Source organism: Bison bison, unplaced genomic scaffold (assembly GCF_000754665.1).
Source record: "Bison bison bison isolate TAMUID 2011002044 unplaced genomic scaffold, Bison_UMD1.0 scf7180017864068, whole genome shotgun sequence".
NCBI classification, from domain to species: Eukaryota; Metazoa; Chordata; class Mammalia; order Artiodactyla; family Bovidae; genus Bison; species Bison bison.
Window position 1 is genome coordinate 2985913 of NW_011494640.1, and position 11434 is coordinate 2997346.

The 11434-nt window shown below is 52.4% G+C and overlaps 1 protein-coding gene across 1 annotated transcript in view; it reads right to left on the minus strand.

Annotated features, from left to right (window-relative positions):
- Positions 1–11434, minus strand: part of TRIM62 (tripartite motif containing 62) — a 37039-nt gene that overhangs the window by 9528 nt on the left and 16077 nt on the right. The window contains exons 4-5 of the mRNA XM_010836942.1: positions 6218–6475; positions 4985–5100 (exon numbers count right to left, since the gene is read on the minus strand). Of these exons, the coding sequence (XP_010835244.1) occupies positions 4985–5100; positions 6218–6475 (374 nt within the window). The remainder of the gene's footprint in view (positions 1–4984; positions 5101–6217; positions 6476–11434) is intronic.

The window sequence follows — 11434 nt, forward strand, 5'->3', positions numbered from 1 at the left end:
TGGGAGGTAGAGAGTCGAGGTTCCAGAGCAGGGGAGTAACAGGTGCTAGATAAAATTCTCTGGTGACTCAGTAGGAAGCCTGAACTGGAAGGCAGGTAGGCAGGAAGCTGCTAGAATCCAGGGCTAGGTCCCTGGGGGTGCCTGCCCCTCCCATCTAGACATAAAGGGCCTTGGTTTTGGCAGAAGAGCCAGAGTGACTTCACAGGCCCTACAGACAAAGGAAGAGGCCCGGCTAACCAGGCCACTGTTCTCTGAACCCCCAGGGGCTGCTATCCTTGGCAGGATGTTCAGAGCACACACTGGGGCTCTCTCAGCCCCTCTGCTACAGGCTGCTTTCTCTGGGGAAGTCATTCTTAACTGGGGTGGATCTGCCTCATAGGGGACATTGGACAATGAATGAGATATATTTGGTTGTCACATCTGGGTGTGTATGTGTGTGTAGCATCTAGTTGGGTAGAGACCAGGGATGCTGTTAAACATCCTACCATGGACAGGACAGCTCCCAAGACAAGGAATTATCCAGCCCCAAATGTCAATAGTTCTGAGGCTGAGAAAGCCTGCCCTGGGGCAATGCAAATTCCCACATCCGTTTGCTCTCTTGTGGGGGAGTCAAGAAGGGAACACTGCTGCTGCTGCTGCTAAGTCGCTTCAGTCATGTCCGACCCTGTGCGACCCCATAGACGGCAGCCCACCAGGCTCCCCCATCCCTGGGATTCTCCAGGCAAGAACACTGGAGTGGGTCGCCATTTCCTTCTCCAATGCATGAAAGTGAAAAGTGAAAGTGAAGTCGCTCAGTTGTGTCCGACTCCTAGCGACCCCATGGACTGCAGCCTGCCAGACTCCTCCGTCCATGGGATTTTCCAGGCAAGAGTGCTGGAGTGGGGTGCCATCGCCTTATCCAGGGAACACTAGTATCCCTATAATAGAGGAGGAAACAGAGGCTTGGAGGGAGGAAGGGACTTATCCAAGGATGTGCAGCAAGTTCCTTCATTTAACAAATAATCACTGAGCACCTACTTAATACCAGGCTATTCTAGTAACAGAACTGAGACCAGGACTCATTCATTTCTTTATTCAATCATCCACAAACATTTACTGCGCTGGCTGCTGGGGATGTAGAGTGATGAATCAGACTCAGCCCCTGACCTCTTAGAGCTCACAGTTTAGTGAGAGAGACAGCCATGCAGACATTAATAAGACAGCAAGACCAGGAAAGCCCAGGGCTACTTGGAGAAATCCAGGAAGGCGTTTCAGAGGAGGTGTTTATAAACTACGATGTGAAAGAGAGTAGGAGTTAGTTCTCAAAGACTGAGGTTTGTGTCAAGGGTTTAGGTTAAGGGAACTGCTTGTGCAAAAGTGAGAAAAGTGTGCAGGAGAGGGAATATGGCTCATGTAAGACATGAAGATGGCTCGGTGTGTCTGGGTGTGATGTAGAAGGAGAAGGAGAGACTGGCAGGGCCCAAATCTCACAGTGCCTTGATATATAAGGTTTAACTGCCTGGATTGCCTTGCTGAGCTGTGACGGGGGTGGGGCAGGTGGCAGCTGAGATAAATCAGCTCCTGAGACCATCTGCCTGAGGGGCTTCCCTGGGTCAGGGGAGGGGTCAGGACCCTTGGCTGGGCTTCTTGCTTCTTTGAATTATGCCGCTTCACCCATGCGTGGCCCTCATCCTGCTGGGTCCCACTGTGAAGGTCCCTCCAAGGCTGGGAGCACACAGAGACCCCCCCACCCCCACCCCAGGAGGATAGTCCAGAGCCCTACCCAGTTGGCTGGAAAATGGGCCCTTCCCCCAACTACTGCCCCCTTTGTCTACGAGGGCACAGATCCAGACTAAAGGGTACTAGGAGGTATCCCTTCATCTTTGTGAAATTGGTCATGATGCATCAGAGGCGGCCTTCAATCACCTAGAGGGGAGCCCCATCCCTGTCCGACACACACCCTCAGTGATCATCCTCAGTCCTTCTCCATCTGTACCTGGAGGCCAATCGTGAGCATCCTGGGATGCTTCTCTGCGTATATTGTTCTCAATGCCAGGGACTGTCTGGGGATACCTCTAGGCCGAATCCTCCCTGAGTGGGAAAACCTTCAGTTTTCAGTGCTCAGTGCAAACACCATCTGCTCAGTGTTCCCCTGGCTCCTTCCCTGACCCACCCAGAGCTTCCTGTTGCCTCTTGGGCTCCCATGGCCCTGTGTAAGTCCCTCATGATGGCCCTTTTCCCATGGACTGTCAGGGTCTGTTGTCTCATCTGTCTCTCCTGAACGTGCCTCAAAGGACTTCCAATGTTTGTAGATTGAAAGAATGAATCCAGACAGGTGCAAAGAGCTCTGATTGCTGTGTGACCTGGGAAAATCGGTGAGCCTCTCTGAGCCTCAGCCTCCCCAGCAGCCTTCCTGGGTTGGTGGTATGAGGCCAGAGAATGCCTGGTAGGCTTAGTAGGGAAGGGGACACCCTTTGGGTCTGATGGATCTGGTTCAAATCGTGGTTGTACCATTTACCAGGTTATGACCATGACCAATTCCTAACAGTTCTGTGCCTCAGTTTCCTCATCTAAAAAATAATAATAGTGTCTATCTCTTAGGGACTAGTCTCCTCTGCATCCTTGTCTCCTCTCTATTGGACATTGCGCCTGACTCAACACAGAAGGTTCCCTGCTGCCAGTAGGTTAGACTGATGCCCTGGTGGGTTGTGTAATGTTGGGAAGGTGTTGATCTCAGAGTCCCAGGGTCTACTGATTCTACTAGAAATCCATTTCAGACTTTCTCCCCTCTCAGCCAACCTCCCATTTTCATCCCACCGGATGATCTTGCTTCCTACCTTACTGGGAAAGGCAAAGCTATCAGAACACAATTCCCACGAGCTCCCACCACCTGCCCCTCTGCTTTGGTGCCCATGTATTCTACCTTCTGCGGGCTCCCAGCAGAGGCTGGGGTGGACCCCACACCTGACAGCACTCCAGCAATGCTCTCTCATTCATCCTCAATTCTACCTTTTTCTATTGCATCTTTTCTGTGCCCCACTTCCCCCACGTGTTGTGCTGAGTTGCTCAGTCATGTCCGACTCTTTTCGACCCCATGGACTGTAGTCTGCCAGGATCCTCTGTCTATGGGGATTCTCCAGGTAAGAATACTGGAATGGGTTGCCATGCTCTCCTCCAGGGGATCTTCCCAACCTAGGAATCGAACCAGGGTCTGCTGCTTTGCAGGTGGATTATTTAGCAGCTGAGCCACCAGGAAAGCCCCCCTCCCCCCAAATATGCTATCATTTCTTCTATCTTAAATGGCTCCCACCACACTCTCTCCTTCCCATAAATAAAACTCTTTGAAAGCACTGTCTCCACTTCCTCTCCCATTCTCTCTAGGATGGCCTCTAATCAGGATTTGCCTCCATTGCTCCACCAGAGTGGCTCCTGTCAAGGCCATCAGGACCAAGAGAACAGTCAGTGCTGATCCTCCCACACTTGGCGTTGCAGCCTGGCCACCACCAGCCACTTCCCCTCCTCGAAACACTTTCTCCACTTGGCTTCCAGGATGGACCAGGTCTCCCTCCTATTCTCTGGCTGTTCCTTCTCAGTTTCCTTGACTGGGTCCCCTTCCTGTCCTTGACTTCTAGGAGGACCCCAGGGCTCCAATTGTTAGCATGGTCCTCTCTCTTTTCTCTCTACCCTCAACTCACCTCCTAGGTGATCTCCTCCTGGCTCATTCGGTACCGTCCACATGCGGACACCACTGGCCCAGACCCTCCTCCTGAACTGCATACGTGTCATTTCCACTGCCTTCTCCACATCTGCACTGAGACATCTAATTGGCATCACGAACCTCGCATGCTTACAAGTCCATCTTCCCGGTCACCTCAGCCAAAATCATTGTAGTCTTCCTTTTTTTTTTTTTTTCCCTCTTTCTCACATCTGAGATCCAGTGCATTAGAAACTCCTGTTGGCTTTCTGTTCAGTATGGATCCTAAATCCAATCACGTCTCACCATGTGCACTGGTATCACCCTGCTTCAGGCCAGCACCACCTCTCACCTGGATTACTGCAAGAGGCTCCTGACCTCTACCCTTTACTCCTTGCGTCTATTCTCAACTCAGCAGCCAGAGGAATACTTCAAGAACTTAAAAACTCACATTACTTCACGTTACTGTCCCAGACCCTCCACTGGCTCCCATCTCACTCAGCACAAAATTGAAACTTTTCACCTGGGCCCACAGGCCCTCATGGTCTGGCTACTGCTACCTCCACTCTCCTTCTCACTCATTGCACTCCAGCCACACTGGTCTCCTTCCTCTTCCCTGAACATGCCCAGCTGCTCCTGCCTCAGAGCCTTTGCACTTGCCATTCCCACTGCCAGGAGCACTCTTCCCAGGGTATCTACGTGGCTCACTCTTCTCCTTCTTCCTTCAGGCCTTTACTCCCTCCTTCTCCGGGAGGTCTTCTGACTGAATCCACTACTAAACATTTTATCCTACCTCAACATCTGTTAGCCTCCTTCCTCATCTTTTATCACTATCTAATGAACTATGTATCTTACTTATTTAATTTTGTTTTCTTTCTCTCTCACACCCTAGGATGTAACTGAGATGCACGAGGGTAGGAAGTTTTGCCTGTTTCGTTCACTGCTTTATCTTCAGTATCTAGAATAGTGCCTGGTATGAGGCAGGTGCTTGATCTCTTCTTTACTCATAGAGTGAATGAGTGAACAGCCCAGAGCCTCAGTCTCTTCATCTAGAGAATGGGCTCACTAGTAGAACCAGCCTCCTGGAGTTGTATCATTATAAAGATTCCCTGGGTTGAAATACTGCAGGTGCCCAGCACAGGCCCCGGAACATAGTAGGCACTTATTAAGGCACCCTTCCCATCCCTCTTCCCTGCCCCCATGATGTGTGTAGAGCAGGGGGCTGGACTGGGCAGTGGCCCATCCAGCTCCAACCTGTGATGATCCTTGCCTCTTCCTGGGCCCTCTGGTGAGTGGCAGGAAGGGCCTTACCTGGGTGGATGTCTTGGAACAGGGACTTCCAGATGGTGTACTGCAGGGGGCCTGTGTACTTGGAGGTTGGGAAGTCTTCATAGGTTAGGTTGGTCTCGTGGATTTTCCCTTTGAGCCTGGAAAGAGAGCAAGAGAGAAGACCACATTGGGGGCTGGATTCCCGTCCCAGCACCTTCAGGGTCGCTGGCATAGGGAGAGGCCATGCGTGGGAAGTCTGCCATACCCAGACTCAAGTGCTTGCTTCTACCACTTCCTAACTCTCTAGCTATCACCCTCAGTTCCTTCATCTTTAAAATGGGTACTATGATAACACCTGCCTCCTAGGCTTGTGAACACTGTGAGGCTTAATGCATGTAAAACGCTTGGCACAGTGTGTGCCTCATGCTCAACACAATACATGACATCAGCTATCAGTACTGGTCATTGAAAGTAAAAGTCAAGGTCATTCAGTCATGTCCGACTTTTTGCGACCCCACAGACTACATAGTCCATGGAATTCTCCAGTAGGTAGCCTTTTCCTTCTGTAGGGGATCTTCCCAACCCAGGGATCGAACCCAGGTCTTCCACATTGCAGGCAGATTCTTTACCAGCTGAGCCACAAGGGAAAACCAATAATTAAGTGTTGTTATTATTATTAGTTTAAAGTTTTATTTATTTGTTGTTTTGGGGGGGCCACACTATGCAGCATTCGGGATCTTAGTTCCCCAGCCAGGGATGGAATCTCTGCCCCCTGCAGTGGGAACAAGGAGTTTTCACCACTGGACCACGAGGGAAGTCCCAAGTTTTATTATTAAAGGTAGCCATGGAACCAGAGACCTGGGCTTGAATCCTGGCTCCCGCACGTACTAGATGAAGGGCTTTTGCCAGTTGCTCCAGTTCCTCTGTGCCTCAGTTTCTACATGTGTGAAATAGGGATGACAGCGGTGATGACCTCCAAGGGGCTAGTAGGGTAAAGATGTTATGATAAATACTATAAAATGTATATTTATAATACAAATCACGCAAAACAAGTACTATCCTATAGGATTATAAATATGATGTATAAAATAGCATGCGTACACAAAGCCTTCACCCCAGGCTATGGCACAGAGCAGATATCCTGTGTGTTTGATGGAGATCTGAATGAATGATTTCTCCGCTAACCACCCCCATCCGCCTCCATTCCCTCCATCCTACAGGGGCCGGGGAGGGGTACTCCATGTGGAGAAGACGCTGGGGCAGGCAGGCACTCACCGCTCGGAGAGCGAGGCCATGCCGGCCAGGAAGGTGTGCCGGTCGGTCTCGGCCAGCCGCTCTTGCAGGATCTGCGCCCCCTCCTGCACCTTGCGCAGCTGCTGGCTGTAGCGCTGGACTTTCTGCTCGATGTCGGTCAGCGTGCGAGCCGTGTCTGCCTCCAGCTCCTCCAGCATGGCCTTCTGCCGCTCCCGCAGCAGCCGGTGCAGCCGCTCGAACGCCTCCCCGATGGTGGTCCGCAGGCTTTTGGTGGAAGACTGTGAACACGGTCATCAGGGGTTAGTCAGGGAGAACGGACGGGGTGATCCCTGTGTGAGAGGAGGAAACTGAGGGTCTTGGCACGCAGAGAGAAAAGGGCGGGAAAGGTACATTCAGTGAGGAAATGGCAAAAAGCATGGCGGCAGAAGAGAACTGGCCTGATCAGGGACAACAAAGTCTCCGTTAGGAAACAAATGAAGTGGTCCAGGCGAGACAATGAGGCTTGAGCTAGAGGAGCAGCAGACGGACATGGCTTGAAAGACATCTGTAGGGGGAGCCTCGGTGGCCCTGGTGACCAACTGACTGGCTGTAAGGGTAAAGGAGAGACAGGTGTGAGGATGATATCCGGATTTCTGGTTTGGGGACGGGAAGGATGAGGAAGTGGGCCAGAGATATGGGGGGATGGGCAGGGAGCAGATGCTGAGCTCAGTCTAGGAGACAGGGAAATTTTTATTTTTTAAAAAACATCACTCATGCAGCCTAAGCAAAGATGCCAAGGAGGTCACAGATGTCAGAGAGCTTTATAAATGGCAACATACTGGGCAAGTCTGGGGGTCACGCAACCTGTCCCACTACCCCCAGACCCTCTTGCCAGGGAACAAGAGTTGGGGGTTAAAGCCATTGTCACAGAAAGATAAGCATGGACTTGATTGATTCTCTTTGTCTCCAAGGGCACTGCCAGGCCCAAGGGGGGGTTGAGTGGTAAAAGGCATAGACAGCTTCAGTGCCCAAGGGCACTGGGTCTCCCGCTGTGGCAACTTTAGTCACCTGGTATCTCTAAACCTTGGTTTTCTTATCTGGGAAGACGGTAACACAATGACATTGCAGGGCTACGATAAGTGAGGGGAGGTTCACAACGTACATGACGTTGTTTGAGGTGCAGCCCCAGAGCCTGGTTATTTAAACACTGGAACAGGCACATCCCTGTTCGTGGAGAGTGAAGTCTTCGTGGAGAGATGGCTGCTGAGCTGGGGCCTGAAGGGTGAGCAGGATGTCAGTTGGGGGTGGAGGGGGAGACGGGCTGAGGGGACAGCAAGAGGCAGGATGACACAGGACACAAAAGCGCTGCTCAGCAGCAGCAGCATGTGGGGCCTGCCTCTGCAATTTGACTTTGTGGGATTCTGACTGGGAGTTCACAGAGTCAGAGACCCCGCTGTGTTCAGTGCCCAGGGCTCTGTGGGAAGCTCCACAAAGGCTCAATTAGGGCCTGTTCCCTCCTGGTCGTGGCTGTGGGCCGGCAGGAAGAGCTGCTGGCAGTGGGCCAGCCTCCCTGCGCATGCCCACCCAGCTCGCCAGGCAGACAAAGGGGGTGATGAAGGGAGAGGCTGGGGATGAGGGGCCAGGCTGCCTGTGGCCTCTTGGAGCCCCCTCACCCAGGGAAGGTGAGGTTCCTGCAGCGGCAGGTCATGGTGGGGAAGATGGGGCCTGCCCGCCCTGGACCGTCTGCTGCTGCCTCCAAAGAACCCTAAATCTCATGGCCAGCCCTTCTGGCTCCTCCTCGGCCAGTCTGCAGCAGCATTTGGCCCAACGGCCAGCCTCTACCAATCGAGAATTCTGGTTTGCCTCCCACCGCTGTGGCTGCTCCCTCCCTGCCATCCCTGTTCCTGAGGACTCATCCAGTCCTTGCTCCTTTTGTTCATACATGACATGCCCTCCCTCGTCTTCAACTCCTGCTGCTCTGAGGCTGCTTTCCAGATCCATCCATCTTGAAGGCCTTACATGTCTCCTGAGCTCTACAGTCATCTTTCCACCTGCCTCCTCCACATATGCCCCTGGGTTCCACCAACTCACTGGTTTAATGTGTCAACTACACCTAATCTTTGCCAACAAACTTGCTACCAGAGTGATCCTTCTAAAGTGCAAACTGGGCCACAGTCAGTCTTGTGTTCAGGAACATCTCTTGGCGCCTTAATGACTAGTACAGCGATAAATTCCTTAGTCTGGAATTCAAAGTCCTTACTCTAATCCCAGCTTACCACTCTAGTGCCATTGCACTGTAAGTCTACCCACCTAGAGTGGACCCCTCCCCCAGCAAATGCTTTATTCAACTGGCAAACTCTTACTCATCCTGTGAGACCCAGACCAAAAGCTCCCTTCTCTGTGATACCTTCCCTAACTTTTGAAGCCAGTTAAACAGGCTAAATGTTCCCAATATTTTGTAAATATTCTTAATATGCTGCCCCACGTTTTATGTGGCTCCCCAGCTAATGAATGAACCCCTCCTGGGTGGGAATGACATCTTTCTTAACCCTGCACTCCTTGTGCCCATCCCAGGGCCTGGCACAAGGTTGATAGTCAGAACCTGCTTGAATGGTGAAGGAGGGAAGGGTCTCGCCCAAGACTGATATGCAGAGGTGGGTGCAGACTCCATCATCTTTCTTGGTGGGGGCCCAGTGTCTCCAACACAAGAGGAGAGAAAGAAGCTGGGAGAGGGCAGCTCAGAAGTGAAACATCAGAGTGACAGCCACCCTAGGAGCCCTAAGTATGTCCCTAATGGGTTCTCTAGGCCTCCCCGGCTTGCAGACCACAGAGCCAGAGATCTTGCTGAGGACAACCCAGCGTGAGGCTGGAATATGTCCTATGATCTGACAGAACTAGCTCTCAATTAGCTACTTACTAGCCATGGGGCCTCAGGCATGTCCCACAATCTCTCTATGCCTCAGTCTCCTTGCTAATAAAATGGAGACAACAATTCCTACTTCAAAAGGTGTGTTTTTTCCTCACTCGTTTGTTCCACAACTATTTATCATTGTGGCAGCAGGCACAATTGAAGGCACAATTGTGGCAGGAGGCGACTGAAGGCAGGAGAAGGGGACGACAGAGGAGATGATCGGATGGCATCACTGACTCAATGGACATGAGTTTGAGCAAGCTCTGGGAGTTGGTGATGGACAGGGAAGCCTGGTGTGTCGCAGTCTATGGAGTCGCAGAGTCGGACATGACTGAGTGACTGAACTGAACTGATTTACTGTGTGCCGGACAGTGTATCGGTTCTGGGGAATCCTGTGCTCATGGAGGTGGCGTTCTGTGCAGTTCAGCAGGACAATGGATGGGGAACACAATTCCCAGCACAGAGAAAGATTCAGCTAAACTGGTGTGCCCCATTTACTCTAGTTTTTTCTAGGACAGAGCCAGGCCTGCCCCACCCCCAATCCCTTCAGTGCCTCGACTGGGAAAGCAGCCCCCACCTCAGCCCACCATATCCCTGGGAACACACTGGGGCTCGGAGGAGCTGGGGCTGTTTCAGAAAAATACCCTGCCAAGAATGCGTCATTCGGTCAGGGCCGACCAAGGAAAACATTGGGCCCGGGGAGGGAGATCAGACGGGCCCTCAAGCCGGGCCACTGGAGGGGCAGGCGCCGCAAGAAAGCTGAGCCGAGTCAGGCACCAGGTGAAATATGACCTCCAAAGCATCCATAGGCATTTCTTGTATAAACACCCCAGTCCAGACAGGAAGCAGGGCTGGGGGAACTGGAGGGGAAGGTGGCCCCACAGGACCCCCAGAGGTAGACAGATGGACAGGAAGGCAGGGGAAGAAGAGGTCAGTGGAGAAAAACAATGGAGGGGGGATGGTTGGAGAGAAGAACAGAATGCTGGGGAGAAAAACAGACCATAATATTCCCCTCTCACCCAGACAGAGGCTTCCATTTGCTTCTCTTCACCTGAGAGGTACCAGATTCCCCTGCAGGTGGGAAACTGAGGCTGTGAGAAGCAAAGATGCCGGAGTTCTGGGTCTGTTTCTCATCTGTTGCCCACTGAGGGGCCTGCCTGGAGGCACTCCAGAATGTTCTCTGAAGAAATGTCTGTCATGACCTCCCTGAGACCCCACAGTGGGTTGGCAGCCAAGCTGGGGCACAAGTCTGAATCTCCAATGGCCTCTCCAGTGACCTCTGGAGGCCCAGAACATTCCTAAGGCTCGCCTCCAGCTGCTGCTGGCAGCGGCATCTCTGCAAATGGAGCGCTGTGCTGTGTGTGCTAAGTCACTTCAGTCGTGTCCGACTCTGTGCGACTCCATGGACTGTAGCCTGCCAGACTCCTCTGTCCATGGGGTTCTCCAGGCAAGGACACTGGGAGTTGCCTCGCCCTCCTCCAGGGGATCTTCCCGACCCACTGGGATTGAACCCACTTCTCTTTTGTCTCCTGCACTGGCAGGCAGGTTCTTTACCACTGAGCTACCAGGTCAATGAAATCACCCAAGAGCTTAGCAGCCAGGTCTAGGTCCCTGGTGCGTGGTCCCAGAAGGACAGCAGAGAGTAAAGCAAGCCTTGCTCAGTTAGAGAGATATCTGTGGAGGACTTGGAAGGAGCCCCTTGTAAGTGTGCTAGGATCCAGAACAGCATGGCTGGACAGAGCCTGGCAGAGTCCCTGCTGCACAGATGGGAAGATTAAGAGTGCAGAAAAGTATGCAGTTTACCCAAAGTCACACAGCATGGAGTGCCTGGATCAGACCCCATAGCCTTCCTCTCGGCTCAAGGAAAAAGACTTTTCTTTTGAGACCATCGTATCCAAAGCCTGCAGGGTTTGCCCCTACTGTTTATATCTTCATCAGAGTTTCGGAGAGGAGATTATACCAGGGCTGAGCCACAAATCATCAGGAGGGCTTGGAGGGAACATTCTCTCCAAGAGATTGGAGGGATTGCTAACTCTGAAAATGGGTGTGTTTAATAACAGGAGAGGAAAAAGAGACTAGGTACCTTCTTCCAGTCCGGTAGGACGTCAGGGTTTTCCTAGAGGGTCCCTGATCCCACCTCAAATTTCACCCAAAGCAGGGAGCGAGGATCCTATCCTTAACCCCGGGCACCAGCCCATATCCTTTCCTTCTGTCATCTGGGAGAAGGTCCCTGCCCCTTTACCTTCGCAGAAGCCCCAGCCTCCACGTTTCGCATGCCCTACCCTTCTCACCTGGAGCTCGGACCCTCGAAGCCCCTCCCCCGCAGCAGGCTCGATTCCCCGCCCTTC